The following is a 24807-nucleotide window of genomic DNA, read 5'->3' as shown; positions in this document are numbered from 1 at the left end:
CAGGGCTATATAGAGAAACCCTGTCTCGAAAAAACAAAAACAACAACAAAAACAAACAAACAACAACAACAACAACAAAAGTTGGAGAAAAAATATCCCTGCTACTATTTAGTTTGTGAATATGGTCAGGAAAGTTTCCTTGACTCCAGGCGGTTATTTGTTATCCTAAGCATTGACATCCATAAGGTGAGACTGCACGTGCCACATGCCCAGCAACAGCAGCTGGTTTTAATGTTTTAAATATGGAGTTCCTCCATGCCCTAGCAGAGGAGGGCCGAATCCTACCCAAATTTCAAACTGAAGCCTGCTTTCCTAAACCTCGGCATATGAATAGAGTCTTTGCTCTCTTCTAACTGGAATTTATGTATTTTTAATGGAACTTTGAAAGCAACCACTAAAGGAGAGACTTCCAGGCTAGCTTGTCTGACATAAGGTGAGGTTACTTCCGAGTTGAATGGTTCCCGAGGGTCTCCCAGCCTTTGGCCGTGGAGGAGGCATCCAGTGTGAGCCCTGGCGGGCTGGGAGCACACAGATGCTTCCCGGCTCTGGGAGAAAAGTGTATGGAGAGTTCATGTAAAAAGCAGACACACAAAACCTAGGCTTCATGGGGAGGAGGAGATGGGTGGATAGATACCTGTGGCATCTCCTGCGGCCAGTTTAGACCAGTCGGCAAGTCTGAAGGCAACAGAGAAACCATCTCAAAAGAAAAACTGATGGATGGCATCCAAAGAAAAATACTCAAGGTGGCCCTCTTCTCCTCCTCCTCAAATAAATAACACATAAGATTTTTAAAGCAGTGGGGACCTTACAGTGCTTAGGAGAATGGTAACACAGGAGCCTAAGTGACAGGAAGGGGGAGAAAACGCAGACACTTCACTGGAATGTATTTGATGCACTGAAGAATGAGTGGTTTGTGGGATATGATATCATCACTGACCAGGCCTTGCTCAGAAGCACAGGAGTTGTATGCATATGTATTCATATATAGATATCCGTGCCTGTGTATGTGGTGCACTCACTGGCTTATGCTGGTTCTTTCGTTGTTACAGATTTCTAACATACAGGAACCAGACACCAGACTCTTAAGACGATCATTTCTAGTTCTTTACCAGCATACCAGCCTCCTGAAGGCAGTGTCTCACGCAGTGCAGGGGAGCCTCCTACTTGCTTTGTAGCTGAGGGTGATATTGAACTTATGATCTTCCAGCCTTCACCTTAGGAGTGATGTAATAACAGGTCTGAGCCTCAGAGGAACTCTCCTTGTACCAAACACTGGATTATGCTTTAGTAAATAATAGTCACGTGTTGGACGAGGTGATAATATGTCTTTAATTCCAGGAAGAGGTGAGTTCAAGGTCCTCCTGATCTACATAGTGAGTTCCAGGACAGCCAGGGCTATGTAGAGGGACTCTGTCTCAAAAGAACAAACAATCGTCACCATCATCATCATAAATAACAATAATAACTTTATTTCATTTATAATCAGAATGGTGGCAAAGTAGTATTATCACTACTTATTTGTTGATGAGGAAAATGAAACTAAGAGGCAAAGTCACACAGTGAGAGTCTGTAATGTGGGTTAGCATGGAGATATCCCCCTTCTATCTCAGTGTACTTTCTCATGGTTCCTCATGCCGTGTTATAGACCTGAGGGAAGAGAAGCCTGAATGTACACTTCTGTTCTCTTGGCTGTTAGAACTTGGTGGTGGGGTTGAGGAGTGTATCATGCCCTAGCAAGAACCAGGCAATGCTCTGGGCATCTTATGAAGACTTTAATCCACAAAACGTATTCAGTTTAAGGCAAGAGAACATCAAGAAACCCCTCCTGCTTTCAGTAGCGAGTTGGTGTAGGAGATGCTGTTGTAGAAAGAAGTCTTCCTCTCCATGGGGTGTGCAGTATCCTCCAGCCACTGGCTCCACACTTCCCATGCTTCTTATGTATATTAAGTAGGGATGCTTTCCCACGTCATGAGTTCCCATGTGCAGTCCAGGCCTTACACACCCTACCCTGGCCCTCTCCGGGGCCTCATTCCCTTTCCTTAGATGTCTTGAGTACATGGATCCGAAGGCAGAGGCAGTATGAAGTCATGCCCCAACCCCCCAACTTCTGCAGCTTTTCTTGGGACAAAGGGGGTTTCCCAAGCCACCATATAAGCTTTAGCTATTAAGATCTATAAGTCCGTCACTCAGACAGCCGGCACCCATCCAGAAATGCAGGCGCCTGTTGCCCAGTGCATTCACTTTCTCCCTGCCAGCTGGCCCGGGGAGACTCGGTGTGCCAAGCAGGGAACGTGTGAATAGGATCCATGCCCGCACATCCCCTGAGAAGTACAAGCCCTGTGACCAGAAGGGCCAAAAGCTAGCCCATAGAAAAGAAAAACTTGCTGTGTCTCTAAAGAAAAATCCCTAAACAGAAACGCTCAAAATAGTAAAACCATCCCAAGAGTGTCCTGTGTTTTTGTTGTCATCCCCTGCCTTAGAACTTCACCCACAGCTCCACGTGCTGTGGCTCTGAGCCAAGTGGGAAGAAATGACTGCATTTTCCAGTTCCTGGCTAGAGCGCCCTTTGAAAATCAGTGCGGCCTTGATACCTTAAGAAACACTCCATAAAGATGCTTGCACTGAAATCCTTAAAGATCTTACTGTCTCGTTGTTGGAAGGAAGTTTACAAGTCCCTTTCTGATATCATATGCTGTTTATGCATACCTGATTATTAATAAGCCAAGAAAAATATTGGAAGGATTGAAAGATATCTTGTCTTCACACCAAGAGGTAACACTTTAGGAGACTTTTGACCCTGAACAAAGCCCTGTGTGAGTCTAAGGGGACAATACTGAGTATCAGAGTGAGTCCCAGATTTACAGATTCTGTGCACTGAAACCCTCTGAAGAGGCCATTCTAGGCTAGCAGCCAGGAAGATTCCCGCTTGGTCCTCTAAGGTCTGAGTTCCGTCAGTACTGGGCTCTCTGGAGCCTATCCATCAACCGTTGTCTGGCAGCTGCCTGTAATGCTGGATTGTGAAACTGGGGGAATCAAATGGTTAATCATTTCCATTTACTTGATAGACGACTCTTTAAAATAACTCACCCAGACAGCTTTTCCATCAAAGACGGAAGAGGCTTGAGCGAGGGAAGAGGGCCTATAAGTACAACCCCCAAGCTTCAGGCTACTAAGTAATGGAAGATGTGGGTCCCGACACGGTTTAGAAGAATCAGTTCATAGCACAGTCATTTTCCAGCTGGAGAAGTGCCCACCGGTTTGTGGATGGTTATGCCTGTAGGGAAATGACAGAACCTGAAAGGTCGGGGTGGAGGAGTAAGGGGTTGGGGAGGGGGGGAGGTGTTCTACAAAGCTTAAAGCAGTTTGGTGTACTCTCAGGCCTTGGAGGAACCCTTCACAGATACCAGTCCTGTGCTTGGGTGACTCTCCCTCACACAGAGAGCCATTGCCTTAATGTCAGCATAGTATTGCTTGTTTAGAATGGCCACTTATGAAAGGCAGATCTGAGTTTTGGGAAATGGGTATTGGAAGAGATGGGAGAGCAAACACATTCTCTCTGTACAACTTACAACCGGAGGGTGGGGCACGTGCCAGGAACTAGCTGTGACAGGACACAGATGCCTAAGACGCCATAGTCCTACATCCTACTTGGCTGCTGTGCACAAAGCGCTGAAAAGACCCGAAGAGGTGCATAATACATGATCCGTGAGATCATGGAAGATCACCATGTCACCACTGGCTTCCAGGAGCTCTCGATCTTGGTGGCAGGAGCCTGCCTTGTTTTAGCCAAGTTTCTTTACCTTTATAATCTGTAAGTGTGCTAGCAGAGCATGTGTTTTCTGTTACCAGGTGATGCAATTCAATGTGCACAAAGGGTCCCAGCAGATGAACAGTTTCAGTTTCTAGAAGTCCAAGGGCAGATTACTCCTTTCTCCACTGGCTTCAGAGCCCTGCCTGGCTTGGGGTTGGCACCTTGTCTTGCTACAACACAATTACTTACAAGACCTGGAGACTGTCAAATTCAGCTTCTGCTTTGGTACCTTAAAACCATGAAGAGACTTCCTCAAGCCTTCCCTAAGCCTATGTCCCTTCTCCAACCATCTCTTTCTCTTGCTCAGCTGAGTTTCAAGCTTCACTCCATAGCCTGAAACAATGCCTTCTGCTAATATGCCCTCTTCCCTGTCTGCCCACATTTGGGAATCTCAAATCGGAGTAGATCCCAATTCCCCAGCTCCATGGAGATGTTGGTAGCTATGGGACCCTTCTTTAAACAAGTCCTCGGTGGGGAGAGAGTGCCCTCTAGTGGGCACCAGCTGGGAGCGACTCTGGAGCTGTGTTGCTCAGCCAAGGACAAAACAATCCTTAGCACAGACCTCCCACTGGCTCTCTTGAATGTGCCTTTGGGTTTGGTTTGTTTATCTCCTTGTGTGATGAAAATAAATAAAGAATGAACAGCAGGAGGCCAGTTGTGAGGGCTGCTCCAATCAGGCTGTGACAGTCTCCTTATCGCTGGAGTTTTAGCACGGGATTAACCCTAGGGCAAGTGATAGCAGCTGATGTGACTTCAGGTGTTTTCTAAAGGCTGTGACAACCTCTGTATAAATCACTTACCTGTCGTGACTGGTCTCTGTCTTGATTGGAATGGGAGGGGGTGATTCGTGGGTAGGAAACTCCTTTAAGAATTATTAGCTAGCAAGGATAAACATCTTGGTGTTCTGTACAGCCAGTGGGGCTGTTAGGACCCTGTATTACCAGCATGCACAGGCAAGGGGACCCTTTTAAGCTCAGTTTCAGGGAAAGCTGTTGGGCAGGAGATGGAAAGGGAGGGAGGGAGGGGCTGCTGGGCACCCATCAGGGAGGCGGGAACCTGATCATATGTGATGGCTGCAGGATTAGGTAACAGCTCGGCTGGTTGAAATTGGATCTTGGAGGACGAGTGTTAACATCTCTGGTGTCCCAGTGAAAGGTTCATTTGAGTCGTGCATGGTGCTGGAGAGATAAAAAGGAGCTTTTAAATACGCATTTTGTATCCAGCTCACCAGAGTACTGACTTCAAGCCATAAATAGGAAGTGTCACTTCTGTTAGCCGTATCGCTTATTTCTTTAAAGCTGGCGGCATTTTTTTTAAAAACTGACTAGCTGAACAATTTCCGGGTCAGTGAATCCAAATACCTGAGTTTGTTTGTTTGTTTTGTTGTTGTTGTTGTTGTTCTTATTGTTGTACTAGTATCTTGAAATCTTGTCCTGGGAAGAAATATGGACCTGCAAGATTCTCTGCCTTCTTCAAACACACATGTGCACCCCAAGACCATCAGAGCAATCACCTCCTATGTACTATAGCACAACAAAGTGCTCCCCTATTTGTGCCTACTTCCTGCATATTGCCCAGTGTAGTTTACTTTCATGAGTAGAGTATACTTGAAATGGTGCAATGTGTGTGTGGACCGAGGAGGGTTCTTCTTCTTCTTCTTCTTCTTCTTCTTCTTCTTCTTCTTCTCCTCCTCCTCCTCCTCCTTCTCCTTCTTCTTTTTCTTTTCATTCTCTTATTTTCAAATCTCTGGTAGAACATTTCTTTACATGTCTGTAAAACAATTGTCATGAGTCTTGGCAAACCCAATTTCCTCTGAATGAGTATTCAATTAAAGCATTTACCACGTAAATATTAAGCTCCTTGATTGTTGCCCGCCCCACTTCTACCTGGGAAAATCTTTACCCACCCAGGAATCAGTGCATCCCAATGCACTGTCCGCAGAAACTTGCAGTTTGGGTAGGCAAGGACTGTTAAACAATAGGCCACTATTGTCCTCTGCATTGCCCCTGCAGCACCCTGAGGGAGTTCCCTGCCTTATTAAAAATATCAAAAAAAAAAAATTCAAGGATAAGCACGCTCTTCATTAGGTTGAGGAGAGTTGATAAAAAGGAACTTGGTTGTTTAAAAGCACCAAGGCACAGGCATGACTGAAACCCAGAGAGGTAGAAAGAAAGAAAGAAAGAAAGAAAGAAAGAAAGAAAGAAAGAAAGAAAGAAAGAAAGAAAGAAAGAAAGAAAGAAAGAAAGAAAGAAAGATCAGGTATATGGGAACCAGCAGTATGAACCTGTTCATGGTCACTTGCCTGAGTACCAGTCAGTCTATCTTTCTTCTTCCTCACAATTGCTTTTGCTACATCTGGGAGTTTAGGAGGCCATCTTTGGCACCTGCTCTGTCGGAGGAGAGGCGTACCTAACATTGCTTTGGGCAGGCATTGCCTGGGCGGGCAGCCGCCTACTGATGGGTAACATGTTCTTTTTGACTGTGCTGCCGTGGATGAGAAAGGATGATGGATATCTATCATCATGCCTTCGTGACGGGCCATGTACAAGGACCATAGGCTTCAGAGTCACCAGGAGACATCCTTGGTCGCATTACTGTCTTATTAAGCATCATGGGAAAAATTTTTTATCCCAGGGAGTTTGATTTGGTTTCTTCTGAAGAAAGTACATTGGATCTCTGAGTAAGAAAACTGGATTTAGAGACTGGTACAGAGAGACATATTTATAATCCTAGCATACAGTAGAGGCCAAGTAGGGGTTTTATGAGCTTGAGGCCAGCATGGATGTGTAGACTAAGACCTTGTTGAATGAACAAATAAATGAATGAATGGGGATTCAAATATTGCCTCAGAATGGTATTAGATTGATCATCTTAAATAATCAATCTAAAACAACGTATTCGTTTTCTAATAGCTCAGAGGTAATTTCTTTTTTAAAATTTGTGAAAGGCTCATAAATATCTTTTTGATAAAGTGATTAAAATTCACCAAGCAAAGAGTCACACCTATAAACCCTACAAGTGATGCCTTCATACCTACCTACCTTGGATGTGATGACAGCCAGACTTAGAGGCCCAACGTGTGGAAGGGTAGATGCTCAGTGTCTTCAGAGCCTGGCATGTAGGTCATGCTGGAAGTCCACCTAGTCCCTATCGTAAGGAGCCTTTGTTGGTGTTAGTTTGTCAGAGGATTTTGTTGATCTGAGTAAAAATGTGCATCATACAGAAGAGCATGGCTCTGTTGTCCATAGTCATTCCAAGGGCTGTTTCTATAGAAAGTTCTGAGCCTACCAGAATAAGATTTCATTGAAGGAGATCCTGCAAGTACACCAGCACAATTGCTTCATCTTACAGTTATCCCTACTGTATCAACTCGATTTGTACATGGAAGAACCTTGGTATGAAAGGGAAAATCTAATAGCTACCGAGATGTCATGGTGTGTATGTAGATAGCTTTCTTTTCTCGTCTATGTCTTCCCTTCCTTCTTTCCTTTCTGTCTTCATCAAGCAGTACCCTTGATAACCTTTACTGCCAACTTTTGACATTCCTCCTGTGTTGGAAGAAAGCCATGATGTAGTTTTTCTTCTGGACCAGGAACTGGAGTTTCCTTCAGAATGAAGTGACAAGGATGCTATCTGTTGGGAGCCAGGAGCATGTGGGCACAGCCAGCAGTGATACTGGCATTACCCGAGAAGGTTTGGCCTTATCTCCACGTCCTCTTATGTTGGGCTCATCCCTATCTTCCCCATCACAGCCCCTGGAGTAGGGAGGGCTGCCTAGGAAGCAGTTAGCTCTGGTCTGTTCTCTTGGTACCCTAAAAAGGAAGATAGACTTCTCTGGTCTGCTCTCTTGATACCCTAAACAGGTCTTGACTCTCAAAGTTCTTGTTCATCCACTAGGATCTAGATCCCATCTCTTCCATCATTGTCCTTCCCTCCTCTTCTGTTCTCAGAATTCTCTCCTTTTTTGTTATTTGTTTGTGTTTTCCAACATTGAAAATGTTCTTCTTGTTCTCTTCCAACAAAAACTTGGTGGCTGATGACATAACTGGATTTAGTTGAGTGGTTTGTTTATTGTAAGGCAGGTTGTGTGCAAGGGGGACATAAGCATCTCTCTTGTTAGCTGGTCTGCATAATCACTTTATCTCTTTCTGTTCAAGTCACCCCCACCCACAAAGTTGTGATGCTTCCCTAAAAAGTACCCTGGTTTTGATCTGAAACTTTTTTTCTACCAGAACCCAGGGTTTGGTGAATCAAAGAAAGCATCTTCTTACAAAAACCACGCCCTTGCTTTGCACAAAGACCACACCCTTGCTCTGCACAGAACAGAGCACTTACCACCCAGCCTAGATGGATGGAGCTTAGTTTTGAAACCAGTGCATCCCTACACTGGGGTCAGTTTGTCTTTGTGTTTTTCTAGACTAATCTTTCAGCTAGTTCAGGGAAAAGCTCTCAAGATTTAATTCCATCGACTGGGTTTACCTTGCTGAAGTTATTTTGGAAATGACAATACAAGTTAATTCAATATTACAAAGAAAGTTAACAGAGTAAAAGCCACAAACAGAAACCTAAAGGAAGAAATAAAGAAATGCTTTTTTGTTTGAAACCTGGCAGTTTGAAGATTAAAGTGAAAAAAATCACATTCTCTTATAATTAATGTTTGTAGTCTAACATTGCTTGTAGTAAAACACATATAATGAGAATTTTGTTGATTTTGTAGTGTGCAGGTTAGTGGCATTAACTAAATGTACATGGTTGTATGACTGTTACCATCATCCATCTCTTTAGGAGGTGGGTAGAGACAAGGCCTCAGATGGCCCAGGCTGGCATATAACACACATGCTTGTGAGCAAACACATACACACACCCACACACATATACCAACACATGGACACAGTGATGACCTTGAACTCCCGACCCTCCCAGATTCACTAAGTCCTGAGATTATAGGTGTGACCCACACCTTACATCTTCCTCAAGAGAAACCCCACGTATGACACACTAACTCCCCATGCCCTTCTCTTGGTCCCAGCCCCACTGTTCTCTTTTTCTGGGTACTTCATATAAGTAGTTTCTTTCGAGCAAAGCAGGTGTCTCCTTCCATATTCCCATCCTCTTAGTTGGTGGCCTGCCTGTCCTCTGTTCTCCACATGCCATATGACACTTGATCTGGAAGCTGGCTTGACTGAGAGACGCAGTTGGGTTCTTCTATTTTGTGTTTGGTAAATGATTTTCCTGAGTTGCTGCTGCTAATGTTTTTCCCCTTTGTCTTTCTCTGTAGTTTTGAGTATTCGGGGAGCCCAAGAAGAGGAGCCCACAGACCCCCAGCTCATGCGACTGGACAACATGCTGCTAGCAGAAGGGGTGGCGGGGCCTGAGAAGGGCGGAGGCTCAGCAGCGGCGGCAGCAGCAGCGGCAGCTTCTGGGGGTGCAGGCTCAGACAACTCAGTGGAGCATTCCGATTACAGAGCCAAACTCTCACAGATCAGACAAATCTACCACACAGAGCTGGAGAAGTATGAGCAGGTAACCTCACCCCTACAGACTGGGCATCATGGTGGCCATTGGCCAAGGAAGGGCAGAACAAACCACAACCTCACAGCCTGAGAACTTGAGTTGTCCGGGCTTATCAGCTTAGAGTCTTGAATCCCTTCAAGACCCTGGCCTCAACTATTGAAAGCCTAGGCCTTACATGGGGCAAGATACTAAAAAACATAACATTGTAAATTATGACTATAAGAAATATCAATAGTCAGTGTAAGGAATATCCTGTGCTGAGAACTCTAGAACATTTGTAGACTGTAGAATGCATTTGGGCTCTCCCTAGAGCACACAGACCATTGTCAGAGTTGCAACCTGATTGCAGGGATTGCTGACTTTCTTCGGCTGCTGTTTGCTGTTTAGTTAAAGAGCAGTATTCTTCTGTTGCTCAGAGAATTCCATGGGACACTTGAACCTGACCTTTCCATGCTGGGATCAACTGAGACAAGCATACCCTCTTCTTTATGTGTGCTATGTGGTGTGATGTACAGTTCTCCACAAAGATAACAGGTCATCTTAAGAGATACTCTGGGGTCACACCATTCTCAAGGAGATATTCTAGGGCCACACCATCCTCAAGTCCAGTCCTAGCATTCTTCTGATAATGTCCTGAACCTGCTTACTATACTCCAAAGGAGTGGGTATTTGATAGAAAACTGTAGAGTTATGAAGGGTCATAAGTCCTCTGGAAATAATAGAATTGCTTTAAGACACAAAGCAGCATAAAAAAAAATGAGATGCCATATTGTAACAGAGCTACCCCTGTTAGGGAAAGCCCCACCTGTCCCCATACCCTTGGACTTCTATATCAGTGCCATTTCTCCAGCCATCATGACCAGTAGTGTTCTATCAGGAGTCCTTTAACACCCAGCTCTTCTCCATTTATTTAACCGACAGATATATTCATCGTCACTGCTGAATTCTAAGCTGAACTCGGGTTCTATAAGAATGTCTTTTCCTTGAATTAGATTTTCTTTTACTATTTTTGTGTACCAAAAAAGAAAAGGGAGGGAAAAAAAAGCAGTCTACTTATGACTACCCAGGTAGCCGGCAAATGTGAATGTAATAGAAAATTTAAATTTTAAAATAGAAATGGGCATTTTAAAATTTAAAGTGGAGAAAGTTTCATGATTGTACTCCTGTCCACCTTTGGAATGGATACCCACAGAATACACTCGCTTACGCAGGAGGAAATGCTGTGCCTCCTTAAGTTAGGCACAGTGAAATTCATCCATCAGACAAGGTATAGCGGTATACGGTATAGCGGGAACTGAAGGAAGGAAAAAAATGTCAACATGTTAAGAACTGTGAGGACATTACCCTGTATGTTCTTGGAAAAGAACATATGTTCCTGACACACTCTTGGCTTCTGGAGATGTGTCTCAGCAGAGTCTGGGATAAGTTGGCCTGCCTACTAATGGTGTTTTTCCCACCTGGATAATCCAAACCAGGACTCAGTTCTAATTCAGTGGGGTGACTTTAGACGATGCATATACAGACTTTGCTTACAAAGATCTCTGGATGGCCTCTTGGTTTATCCCCTCTGCAATACTCTCACTTTACCTTCTCCAGGAAGCATGGCCTCTTCCCAGCAACCTGCCTAGACCTGACATCTTGGGTAATTCATGCCAGTTAAGCAAACCATGAAAGAACCTTAGAATAAATGCAGCTTCCTCCAATCATGCAACTGAAGTGCATGTTGGGCTTGGAGGTGCTGAAAGATGGCTTCATTGTTAGTTTGAGATGTAGATAGGACAGAACTGATTTCTCCATTGAAGCTCCCTTCTTCCTCTCCCTCTCCCATCTCCATGGAAAATTTGACCTCTCAGGCAGTAGTAGCCTATTTCAGTAACATACTCACTAGTGCAAAAGTCTGGACCAGTGCAATTGTACTTGATCTTCAAGCCATTTTGATGTTGGATGCCTAGGGCCTTTCAACACAGATGAGGAAGGTGAGGTGAAAAACGGTAAACATGATGCTGAGGTCGCACATCCAGTGAGGAATAGAGGTTGACATAGAGCCCTGTTGTGACCCTTAGGCCAAGCAGTCTTGTTGAAACAAGGCCTGCCTCCATTTAGTAAATGTAAGGTGGAGACACGGGTCAACACTGACTAAGAAGCATGCCCTGTTATCTCTTTGGGTTGGGCTACTGACATCAAGCTAGTGATGAAAGTGCTCTCTCTAGAAAGTTCTCATGGATTCCTGCCTATGCTAAATCATAAAGATGTTGGACGTGAAGAACTCAGGAGAAACCCCACGAGTACAGCGCAGATTATGCAAATGTAGCAGTGGCCAACTTGTCTCGTGTATTTATTAGATTTGGGGAGTAAAGCGTCATGTCTCCTTATTTATGTGGACAGTTTTGGGGGTGAGAAGTGAACTCTGCTTATCGCATTCTGCATGCTTAATAATTTACTAAAATTAGTTGGTTAATTACAATAAATAGCAGCTTGCACAGCGATGGCACTGTTGACCTTTTAGCTGGCGTGTGTGAGAGCTCCATCTTTCTCATTCTCCTGCAACAGTTCCTCATGGGGGCTTTGTTAAAAGTAGGGAGCCTCAGTCAAGTAAAATGTCATCCTCCATGTTAGTAGTTGTCACTGTCAATTCTGCTACCTTTGTTTCGTTCTTTGTATATTGATAACAGATAACCACATGATAATTAACTTCTAACTTATCCCTCATCCCCAGCCCTCCAAATAGACCCACCCGAACAAGCTACTATTTTATCCCAAGGTTATTAAATAAAGAAACTTCTAGAAACCATCATTACTATTAAATGACATTAATAAGACACTTCTGTAGCAGACGATGTTGGTGGCTAAGGGAGTGAAGAGCTAACATACTCATACAAACTCCTTTGAGGAGTTTGTCAGCTTTTGTAAATGATGCCACTGGAGTATTAACTGAGCTAAATCTCCAGCGCTAACCTGAGGTAGGGTAACTCAGTTCACAGCAAAGGGAGCTCTGGGATTCCCACTTATCTCTGCGAATAAGACTGGTGCCACATTTCAGTCTGAAGGAGTCAGGAAGAAGATGAGTTGACGTGCAGGATGTCGGCCAAAATCTAGAACCTTGTGAGGTCCCTGATGTGGGCTTCTCTTTAGTTTGCTGTGTTTCCAGCTACCCCGGGGAGCTTCTTTGTAGAAGCTCTGCTCCACAAGGCAGCTCGAGCTCTCCATCATGGCTCCCTTAGTTGTCCACAGCAAAGACCATTGGACCTTGAGGAATCTATTACGTTTTATCCTCAAATACATACCTTACTGGTACAGTCTGAGCAGTTGAGTGAACAGAAGCAGCCAAGCTTCTAGCACTGTCATGGCGGGGAGCTGAGGGGTTGTGGTAGGCAGTTCAGGTCCTAGAAGAATCAGGATCATTTTGCCCTGTCCATCTAAGGCAGGCTTAGAGATCTTGAACCTCGGTTGCGTGTTCTCCCAGCTGCTTAGCAGCTGCTTTGCTCCACCTCAGCAGTGGGTGGAAGGACTCCACTGTCTGCTCATTGCAGAGCATAAAAGGCTCTGGAATAAAATGCCCTGACTAAACACCAGACATTGTGAGTATTTTGATTCACTGTAATGTAACACGTTATTATTAGCCAAGCACTGTGGCTTTCCAGCCGAGAGCTGGTAAATTTGACAACCCCTCCTAGCCTGTAGCTCCTGCCCCCTGACAGTCCCCTAAAGGTAGGGATGCTGCAGCCCAGGAGATTGCTTTGTTCCCTCAGAAAGATGGCTGTGGCTTGCCATGAGCCTAGTCCTCTCTACTCTATATCATGAGAGCCTCAGAATCTCTGCTAGCTCACTGCCAGATTTCACTTCCACTTCTTTATGATACAGTTCCAGAGCCTAGGTTTGGCTTGGGAATAAGACTGTAACAGATCCATGCCCCTTTAACACTTTTCTGAATGGAGAATACTATGTAGACCCATCTGTGGCTCTTTCTTCAGCATATTCCTGCAGAATTGAAAAGGAGACATTTATTGTCATATTTGTTTTACCAAGACTGAAATGAAGTCTGCAGATGTTTACTCTGGTCGGGATAGTATGGTGGATTTCTAAGTCACCTCTATAGTTATTTTCTTTATTTTATGTATAACTGTTTTGCCTGAATGTTTCTAAGTATACCACATGTGTGCACTGCTCAAGGAGGCCAGAAAAATGCATCAGGTTACCTAGAGCTAGAGCTACAGATGGTTGTGATCTGCTATGTGGGTGCTGAGAACAAAACCCATGTCCTCTGCAAGAAATCCTGCATGCGTTAAATGTGGTTAACTTTGGAGCCTTCTCTTCTAGGGTATCTTGTATGTTATGAAGCCATAATGAAGACAAGCATTTGTCGGCCCATATTAGCATTGCACACATAGTAACTGCAGATCTCTGCTGTGCCTTCTTACATAGCATGTTATCATCCCCAGTTTACAAAGGGAAAAGAAACACAGTACATTAAAGAACCTTCGTCAAATGCCACTACTGCCAAAGTCTACAGGCAGGGACCCAGGCAGCCTGTCACTTGTCCCACTTCCTGGTCCACACAAGAGATCTTCTTTACATTTAGGTCCCTCTGCACAAGATCATGAGTACCGTTTAGTGTGTTAGAGGGTTCAAGAAGAATTAAATCTCTCGGATGAATAAAATGTGCCTTTTGGTAATGCAAGAATTCACATCAATGTTCACAGGGTTTCCACTGTGGCGTTCAGATGGTCTTTTGGGCATCCAAACGCAAAGGATTCTTCAATAAATAGTCTGTGAGCTCCTGTTATCACTGCTGCATTGTTGACGCATATGAAGAGCTTTATGCTATTAAAAACAAAAAAACAGCGATGCAATAATGTCAATGATGAGCAAGTTTCTGCTCTTTGTATTAAATTCAGAGTCCTTTGAGTCCTAAGTATGAAGTTCTCAAAGTACCATCTTGCTCTTTTCATTACAAATCTAATTCAGTCTTATAGCAGTGTTGTGAGTTAATCTGTGAATAGATATTGTATTGAGTGTTCACCTAACGAAATCAGACCACAGATGTTAAGTATTAATAACTGAAAGAGAGGGTAGTGGTTTCCCACAGAGTGAGTTCAGGCTTTGAATTTCCAAGCCCATAACGATAGGAAGCTTTTGGGTCTCATTTTAGCCCTTTCATGCCTCCTGTATACCTTTGGAAAAAAATCCCCTTTTCCCTTTGGAGCATGGTTGTCCCGACTGGAAAAGAAAGAAGTAGAGATGGTAAATTTCTCCTTTGACTTCCATGACTAGCTGATAGTATGTTCCTACAAGAGTGCTTTGTGAACCCTCTAAGTCACACTGGATGCCCTTTTTTATAAGGTTTATGAGGGTACACCCTCTGTGTTCTAGACAAGGCACAAAAGGGCTTCTTTAGATAAAACTCAAAGCCAAGTAATGAGAAATCTCCGGGAAGAGCTACAGAGCTTTTTATTTTTGGATTCCACTTAAACTCTTTTGGCTGTTTATGTATCTCAAAATTGAATATTTGGAAGTCCTACCATATCAGGAATAATGAGAAAGACAGAGAAAGCTCGTAATGTATTTGACCCCAAGTCACTCTGCTCTTAACATATGGGCAAAAGGCAGGGATGGATGTTAAGTAGCTCCCCTTTCAATGTCATAAGTCACAAGGGAAAAGAGTGATGTTAAAATGATCCAGAATTTTATTTTCTGTTAAGCAGTTGAAGCCAGTGCCAAACTGTAGAGCTCGAGTCACTGGAGAGAAAAGGATTTTCTACACTATCATTTATTCTAGCTATCACACTTGACAAAATATCATAAAGCCTTCTAGTTTTCTTCACTTACACCAGCATCTAGAAAAAGTACCCCGGCCCCATATTGTGGACTCTGTTTGCCAAGCAAGGTATTTCAGTTCACCCCATGTTCACCGTGTTACCACTGCAGGCATGCAATGAATTCACCACCCACGTGATGAACCTCCTTCGAGAGCAAAGCCGGACCAGGCCCATCTCTCCGAAGGAGATCGAGCGGATGGTGAGCATCATCCACCGCAAGTTCAGCTCCATCCAGATGCAGCTGAAACAGAGCACATGCGAGGCCGTCATGATCCTGCGCTCCCGGTTCCTGGATGCGAGGTGAGTCCTACGTGTTGTTGTCTAGAAAGGCTGTCAGGTCCTTTAAAGAGAATTCAGCAGGCTCTGGGTTCATGGGTTGGCTCTCTCCAAAGCTTCAATTCTTCTGCATTGAATGCTGTGCCATATGCTAGCTTGTGTGAAGGTCTAAGGTCCGAGAACAACCACAGACTGAGAGACAGGATAACCCCTTGGTTTCATGTAGTGCTGACAGAATCCATGGTTGCAGGAGATAATGTTTATTCCTGCTCTTCCTCTGGGTGAGCAGCATAGGTGACAGGGAGCGGCCTGGAAGGGGGGTTGTTGTCGTTGTTGTTGTTGTTGTTGTTGATGATGATGATGTTGTTGTTGTTGTTGTTGTTACGCAGCACTGTTTCCTTGTCTTACAGGGATATATCCTAACGAAGTACTCACTGCCACTTTATTAGCACACCATAGTGACAGTTTTCCTCCAAGAAGGCTTCTAACTGTGTGAAAGCCAGGATCTTTCCCATACAGTAGAGATAGAGAACTCCATTAAATTCAAGAACAATTCTGTAGTGGATTACCATGCACAATACTGCGGGCCACTTAAGAAGTTCATAGTTGAGCAACCCATGCTTCCCTGAGCATAGAGAGTCAAGAAAGTGGCTTGATAAGAGACCCAGTGGCTTGGTTTGATGTTTTCTATCTGGCTTCAGTTTGGCCTTACTTATAAGTTAATATTTTTTTTGACCAAAAAAAAAAAAAAGAGGTCTTGAATAGCCCTTTTAAAAAAAAGGAGCCGGGCGTGGTGGCGCACGCCTTTAATCCCAGCACTCGGGAGGCAGAGGCAGGCGGATTTCTGAGTTCGAGGCCAGCCTGGTCTACAAAGTGAGTTCCAGGACAGCCAGGGCTACACAGAGAAACCCTGTCTCGAAAAACCAAAAAAAAAAAAAAAAAAAAAAAAAAGGAGAATTTAAAGCAAAAGACGAAGAACCAATTCTTAATTTTTCTACTCTGTGGGCCAGTGGATTAGAACCTGTGGCTTCTTCTCTTCTCCAGCCTCTGAGATAGTACTAACCAGAGTTTGCCTTTACTGTAGAAGTAGATTTTGATAACCGATCTACAAATATGTCTCATAGTTTAGGTATGCCTTGTAATCCCCAATTCATCTTGAATTAGTCATCTGCACAACTCTGGAAAATATTCTCTGCCTAAAGCTTTTATTATCAAATGTTAGAATGTCATGGTCTGTATACCATTTCATGGCGTATATAGTTTTGTTCCTTTTGGATTAGACTGAAAGATTCATGGCTCGTCCAGGATTGCTTTCCTCTCTGATGTCATGCATCATTCAGTTCCACTGGCATCTTCTCTTTCTCTTCACAGTGATAGTCTTTAGTGGTCGGTGGACCTATTTAAAACTCCCCAGCATCTTCTCCTACCTCCCTTTCTTCAGCATGTTTTTGGGTTGCATGAGATACAAAATGAGAATGCCAGACAGCAAGATACACCTGGAGGCCAAAAGAATCCTGTAGTCAAAGGAAGGTTAAAAGGGGGATAAGACAGAAGAGATGGCTCAGCAATTAAGATCACAAACTGTCTTGGCAGAGAACCTGAGTTCAGTTCCCAGTAAGAACATAGGGAGCAGCTTGCAACTGCCTGGAACTTCAGGGGAACTGAAGCTCTTCCCTGACCTCCACAGGTAGACAGGCACCATAGCCATATGCCCCAAGTGTATACATATAATGAAAAATACAAATAAAATCTTAAATGAAAGTGAGACAGCTTGCCCATCTGGGTGAAGGTATATGGGTATTGGTAAAAATCGGTCCTTCAGCAGGACTCTGTCTCTCTTGCCCGGTGGCCTACAGCCAGCCTGGTTTCTTTAAGGCAGCCATTCTACACAATGTGAGCGACTGGTGGCTTCTATCTTGGTCCTTCCTCTAGGCTGCAGCCGCCACTGTACAGCATGTGTTGCTTACATCCCCATGGTAACTCCCTTAATTAAGATGCTGGAGTTGCGTTTTACACTGGCAGATCCTTGATGGGTTAGTGGGGGGGGGGGGGGGGACGAAAAGAAATGTCAGGTCTAGACTTTTTCTTGTGGTGGTAGTTGTTCAGTTGGTTGGTGGTTTTGGTTGGTTGGTTTTGTTTTGTTGTTGTTTCTCAAGAGAGAAACTGGAGAAATGAACAGAAGAGGACCATTGTGTTTATGGGTTTCTCTTAGCATCAATCCCACTGCACCTGGCTGAAGGTCCAATTCTAAAAAGATACCACTAGATATGTTTTGTTCACATTCGTTCCTTCCTCTGGCCTCTGTCTAGGTGATTCTAGGTCACTCTAAGGCAGGCTCTCTTTCCTACTTAGGTAAGAAACCTTCAGATCACCACACTAGAACCTTAGAAGCAGCCAGCCTCTTGTCATTGACTGTCTCCTTTTTTTGTATGGCTAGACTTGCCAGCAGAACACCAGCTGAAATGCCCGCCCAGGGTAGAGCAAAGCCTGGCTCACAAATAACAGCTTGCCCAAATGTCGTGCTTAGTGAACTTAACAAAGTAAGCGGACAAGAGAGCTAGGCCAACCCTGGGGAGAGAGAGATTCTGCATTCACTGTGGATATTCATATCCCATCCTGTACACCCCTTCCCCCAACCCTGCACCGTGCATCTGATGGGCAGGGCCTCATCAGAAAAGATTTCATGGAAGATAAACTAAATACAAAGAGGACTTGATTTAGTAATGGGATTAGTCTTTGTGATCTAATAGGTGTGTAGAAGGGACTGTTACACTCCTTAGTGAAGGGACATGCCTTGTAGCAGCTTTCAATTGCTCTGTGGCAGATTAGCACAAATGTAGCAGCTTAAGACCATTCGAGTTTATACCCTTGCAGTTTCGTCAGCTTCAGTTTCAGGATAGCTCTGCTGGGTCCCCAGCAAAAGCTTCAGCCAAGCTATCAAGGGTCAGGGACTACATCTGAACTTTAGGTGCAATAAGCCCTCTTGTTCCCTGCTAGACTTACAGAGCTTTGGTTTGTGGAGGCAAGCCCTCTCTAGAAGCATTTCATAATCAGACTGCTTGCTTGCTTTCTAGTGGCCTGCAAGAGAAACTTCTCTGATTCAAACTTTAACCTAATTGCAAGGTGAAACCCCATTGTGGCCACCATCTCAGTCTTGAGAGAGAGAAGGTATCATATATGCCAGGGTCAGGGACCTTAGAATCCCGGTCCTCATACTTTTAAGCTGAGCTCTTGGCCTGGGTTTCTCCAACTCGGGTTCCAGCATTTCTTTGTACCTTTGTAAGGATGTGGCAACACTGAACTTAAAATTTCATTCACCCTTTTATCACCTTATACTGTGTGCTGTCCATTATGGTTAGTTTATTCGGCATTACAAATTGTGCCTTCTTAAAGCAAATAAAGGGAAGAAAAATAATTTAAGCATCTAGTGGTTTTGAAGCAAAAGCTTATAGGATTTTCTTGGAGTCCAGCATTGGAGTTTGCAATAGTAATACGGAAGCTTATAGGTGTACTCTTGGCCGGTGCTCTGAATCACCAAAGAACAGGACCAAAGCAAAGGAAAAGAGATCAATATGGTACAGGGAGACTGACCCTATATTCTGAATTAGCTATAAATCTAATTAGTCTCCTGGTATCAGCCAAATGGTGTTTTAGCTACTAGAATAGCAAATATAATATATAGATATGGGTCCATAGCTCATGATCTCATGGGCACACCCATACAGATCAGCATAGAACTGCATGTTATATTTTAGAACATTCACCTACAAACTCTGTCAAATGGAAAGCGATCCCGGAAGCTGAAGACATCTTACAAGCAGTGCAGACCATCCTCGTTCGCCTTTAGCAGCATTGCCTAACCAAGCGCTTGCTATGTGTTAGACACAAGATTTCCAAATATGAGTGAGCCATGGGCCCTGCCCTTAAAGGAGTTCTCTTTTTAGCTGCAGACGTGTGTCAGCTGTGGCAGACACTGTGGTAGAGAAAATGAAGAGATAGAGGAACCTGGGGGCCACCAGGATCTTTGGTTAACAAGAACATATGTTGTTGCTAGACACAATGGTCTAACAATGTGTATAGAACTGGAGAGATCAGGAGGAGGATGGACCCAATAGGCACCTTAGCTGTACCAGGGGGGATTTTAAATCCCTACTTTTAAGGAGCAGAACTCTCAGAGAGGTGTTTAGGGAATGGTTGTGAGAAAATAGTACACAAACACTGGAATGCCACTGGATTCAAATTCTCACTGAGGCATCAGTGGTCCCTGTGATCGGAGACAAGTGGTTTATTCTCCGAAAGACTCAGTTTTTGTATCTATAAAATGGGAATGGCTCCTTACATAAGAACGTGTAAGGTTAATTTGAAAAACAAACATAGTGTCTGACACATAATGCTCATTCTGTAATCCCACTATAGTGCTCATAGTAATTCCTAGGCCACCCATTGTGTATATTATATTTAACACATTTAAATATTAATATCTTTAATATAGAAATACAACTTATATAACTTTATAATATGTTTATATGTAAGCATATATTATCCATTTTATAGCTTAGTGGTAGGAGTAGCGGTTATGTTGGTTTAAGAAGGTTTCTATAGTGATTCTAATGAGGATGTTCTAAACTGGAAGAGTCTGAAGTGAACCACTGCTGACCTCTCTGTCCCTCAGACTGGGCCAGCACAGCCAGTGGAGGAAAGACTGTCTGCACCTTATAGAATACTCACTGGAAATGTTTCTTGTTTGAAGGGAAACATGGCTACTATCTTATGGAAAAAAAAATCAGTGGGTTCTATAGTCATCTGGTGTTTCTGGGTTGTTCTAAATTGGGCTCTCTTCCATGATGGTTGCTTGAGCGTGGCTTCTGGAAACATCAGTCTAAAGGTGCATGTCGTTAGAATGCTAATATGTTTTAAGAAGTAGTTTGTTCACTCCACTAGCCACATTTCAGCTACGTGGTAGCCTCAAGTCACTATGGCTACTCTATTGGCTAACACAAACATGGGACATTCCCTCATCACAGAAACACCACTTGACACCATTAGTCAGCAGTACTGTGAAACATAGTGGCTCATCTAAAACCATTCAAAGGTAGCAGTGACATCGGGAGTGGAACAAAGGGACAGGTTAGCACTGTGTGGACTTTGCTTTGAGGCCATGGTCAGAGGAGGGTAAGTAAACAGCAAGAGGGGATCTGTGCCTATCATTATCATGACTCTTTTAGAAAAGGGAAAAAAATGAAGTCTCCCATAGGCCCAAATCAGACAGGCTTCTGTCTTTAAAATGCGGTAATAGTCCATGAGCATCCATGCTTTCTTACATCAAAAGCCAAGATCCTGGTGGGGAGAAATAGCAAAGCAATTTTAAAAACTTGGTGCTCTTCTATAGGACTGGGCCTCAGCACCACTTCTACACTTATAACTGTCTGTAGCAGGCCTGACACCTTCTAGCAGTGCATATACATGGTGCACAGACATGCAAACAGCCTGCCTACACACTATACAAATTGTACACACACACACACACACCACACAGTGATCACTGCTCTAATTGGCTGGCGATCACAAACATTAATCTACAAGTCAGGAATGGTAAAGCAAGGAAGGCAGTTGTCCAGTTGTCTCATCGCTCAGCCTTAACCCTCAGACACAAGTTATTTTCACTACATTTCTGAAAAGTCCTGACCATGGGATTTCAGAGACAGATTAAGACAGCTACTGAGCGAAGTGATAAGCGAGTCCGTTGGAGTAGATGAGACCACCTAGGGTAGATCATATCCTGGACGCCAAGAGAGCCAGCAACAGCTGTCTGCACCCTCCCCACACCACTAGCTCATTCCAGAGAGGTTTCCTTTGAGCTCAATTGGAAGACTCCCAAAAAATACTCTGTAATGCTAATTGCAGATAATGGGCTGAAGGACTGGGGGTTCTCCCAGAGACAGAGGCGGTTCCTGGTCCAGTTCCCCAGACCCAAAACAACTATCTGTAGGAAAACCAGCAAAAGGTTCTTTGAAGGCAAACCCAGAGGGTGCGTTGACCACTAGGCTATCTCCCTTGAATTTCCATTAAGCAAGAACTTTCCACACAAGCCTCTCTTTTTTCTCTGGGCTTTTAAATCCAATCTGTCCAATTTCCGATGCTGGATGACCCAGAAACTCCGCATGGTTTGGGAGAGTGACTCGAGCTTGCCGTAGCCCAGACAGATGTGCTTGATACCTATGGGCAGATGGTGTTCATCCGGTAAAATCAGGTACTTTATTGTGTTAATTAATGCAAGAGGGACCCTGAAAATACAATATTAGCTAAATTTCCAGTCTAGCAAGGCCACCGGTGCTTTCTGTTGGCTAAATTTGGAAGTTTTATCCTGATATAACCAGAGATGTTCTGGAATTCTTTTCCTTGAGGAATAACTTGGACAAAAAGCAAGGCAGGTAAATGTGCTATTAGAGAGAATTTAAAAAGGAAGGCTTCCCCCACTTCAAGGAAGGAAACCAGGCCTACACAGAGCCCAGAGTCCTCTTTGAGACCTTCCCACCACCCACAGGCCTTAGCATTGAGGAAGCAATAAAGTAATTCTCACTTGAGATTTGTTCAATTAGCACCCCTGTGATTTTTAAAGGCAGAAAAATGCTTTTATGAAGAGAAAAAATGGTCTTCTTTTTGGCAACCTGTGTATGAGGAAGAATTCTGTGAGCCTTTGTTTTACCATTTAGTGGCTTCTCCTGCTGCAAAATAACCTTTCTCTGTCTGTTCAAGGGAGGCCAGGCAGTCAGGGGTTAATTCCAGTCAGTTTCCTGACCTCTTGCCCAGATGACTTTTTAAAATGTTGGATGCATTTGCATGGGGATAGAATAGAGAGAAAATGATAACTTAGTTTTAATTCAGGGCTTAACAGAATCTCTGTGTCACTGCCCGGACACAGTTTGTATAGAAGCAAGAAGCTGGGTTAGATGCCAGGCAGACCTGAACTATCTCCATAGCATACCTGACTTAGAACACAGTATTTAATCTTAGAATAGGGCCAGGCTGTGGTAACAGTGGCAGTGGAGGTGGTGATAGTGATGGTGCATGCCTTAATCCTAACACTTTGGAGGCAGAGGCAGGTGGATTTCTGAGTTTGAGGCCAGCCTGGTCTACAGACTGAGTTCCAGGACAGCCAGGGGTACACAGAGAAACCTGTCTTGAAAAACAAAACAAGCAAACAAACAAACTAACAAAAAAATGATGTGTGGATAAGAATAGCTCCAGCTACGTCACAGGTGGAATGAACGACTCCTTCATGCTCATGTAGGAAGGGCCTGGAATGCAGCCACTGAGTTTGGCTTTTGTCTGGTGCTAAATGCTCTACCGAGTCCTTCTTGTACATGGTCCTTGCATACTACCTTGGAACTCTATACATTCAGTTGAAGAAACTGATGCTTAGGTGACATTCAGTCACCACCCAGTAGGTATCTAGCTGGTCTAGGATTTAAACCCAAGGTGACCTGAATGTACAGTTGTATTTGATTCTCTTCTCCACTTCATGCGAACTACAGAACAAATGTGCTTAGAAGTTTGGGCATTTGGCCCTTTTGCAGATTAACTTGAACTCAGCCTTTGTTCAAAGCTGTTTTCTTCTTCTAGAAGCCAGCCTGCTCTCGGTTTGCCTAATTTGACCTTCTTCCTCATCCCTCTCCCTTTCTTGTTCTGAAGGCGGAAGAGACGGAATTTCAACAAGCAAGCCACAGAAATTCTGAATGAATATTTCTATTCCCATCTCAGCAACCCTTACCCCAGTGAGGAAGCCAAAGAGGAGTTAGCCAAGAAGTGCGGCATCACAGTCTCCCAGGTGAGAAACCCCTTGAAGAGCCAGCTTGTAGCCTTGCCTGATGTAGCCTGGGGGGGTGGGGGGGGGTCTTGAGGGTTTTTCTTGGGCCTTTGGGCCTTGTAAGATCCACCAGGGGGAGCCTTGAAAGAGGAAGGCAAGCTCTTAGTGCTTGTGAGACAGTTTTCAGGTGAGTTTAAAAGCCCAACCAAGGGAAACAATCAAAGGAAGAGAAAAATTAGAATACAGTGTGCAAAGAGAGACAGGCTCCGCCTGGATGGAAGTGTTTATTATATAATACCCGTACATTCCGTGTTGATTCCTTCTAATTCCATAGCAATTTTTTTTCTCCCAAACCAGGAACTTTAATAAGAGTTGGTGACCCAGACTTCTTGAATGAAAAGGATGTCAATGCTTTCTCTTAGTGTTCTGACTCTACAAGGAATAACTGATTTGGAGAAGGAATTGAGAATGCCACTGGTTCCAGTGGAATGGCACTGAGTGTCCCTTCCTCCAGAATGCATTAACTATAACAGGTCTCCACTGACGTGGAAAGATGCATGATGCAATAGTTGTATACACATGGAATCTCTTAACATGAGCATAATAATAATAATAATAATAATAATAATAATAATAATAATAATAATAAAAAGAAGCAGTAAAAGGAAGCAGTATTGAGCCCCTACTTCAGTCTAGAAAAAAAGTATAAGAAAAATTATATACTCCCCTAGCTTTGAGAAGTAGACTTCCTTAACAGTAGTGACTGTCATTGGAAACACCCACTTAGGTAAGGCAGCATGCATATAGGCCTTCAGTGGCTTCTGTGATCTGGCTGAAGGTCATTTCCAGTCGCATCACTTAAAGAAAGCAGAACCTCAGTCTTCAGACTCAACTAGTCCAGTCTCCTGTTTTTCTAGAACTGTTCCCATTTTAGTCTAGGTTTAGATTTCTTGTCTATATAACGGGAAGACATGATGTTCCTTGCTCCTGGTGGTGGATCTGACCAGTGAGTTTACATCGGGAACCACACACCTCAGTAAATTCCCATGGTAGAGTCCTCTAAACTACTCCATGGACTCAATCCAAAGTCCATAATTCCAGATTTTAAATTTATCTAGAAATGAGGAAGAAGCCTTCTGGAGTCAGGTTGTAGCTAACGATATTGGCATTAGCTCTAGCAACCTCTACCTCCTTCATGGTGGAAAGCCAAGTGCTGAATACTTTGTTCATCAAAAGAATTATTTATGTGCTGTGTCTCCTTTCATCTGTCTCCTGTCTATTCCAAGGCCATGCAATTCTTGCCTCCCCCCACCCCCAACACACACCCCATCACCACCACCATCACAGTAACAATCACAACAGGTAGGCTAAGCTGCTCCACGTTGTGAGGCAAAATCTGCTGAGAAACAGCGTGATGCTATTCATAGACTAATAGGCTGGGGGCTTGTTTTTTGGCACGGGTCAATGTGGGATTCTAGAGGACTCTGACTTTTGGAGAGTCTTTATTACACCATTTACCAAGCATGGCTGGTTGGAAGATACATGTTAAAGCTGTCTATGTTTCTCAAATTTAGTGATGTATA

The 24807-nt window shown here is 43.8% G+C and overlaps 1 protein-coding gene across 5 annotated transcripts in view; it reads left to right on the top strand.

Annotated features, from left to right (window-relative positions):
* The window catches only part of Pbx1 (PBX homeobox 1), a 314273-nt gene that overhangs the window by 214544 nt on the left and 74922 nt on the right, over positions 1 to 24807 (top strand). For all 5 annotated transcript variants that reach the window (XM_021158888.2, XM_029480163.1, XM_029480161.1 and 2 more), the window contains exons 3-5: positions 9090 to 9334; positions 15251 to 15441; positions 23110 to 23245. In XM_021158888.2, the coding sequence (XP_021014547.1) occupies positions 9090 to 9334; positions 15251 to 15441; positions 23110 to 23245 (572 nt within the window). The remainder of the gene's footprint in view (positions 1 to 9089; positions 9335 to 15250; positions 15442 to 23109; positions 23246 to 24807) is intronic.

The sequence above is a fragment of the Mus caroli genome, chromosome 1 (assembly GCF_900094665.2).
Source record: "Mus caroli chromosome 1, CAROLI_EIJ_v1.1, whole genome shotgun sequence".
In the NCBI taxonomy this organism is placed as follows: domain Eukaryota; kingdom Metazoa; phylum Chordata; class Mammalia; order Rodentia; family Muridae; genus Mus; species Mus caroli.
Note: the sequence above shows the minus strand (reverse complement) of the source record. Positions and strands in the feature narration are given on the sequence as shown.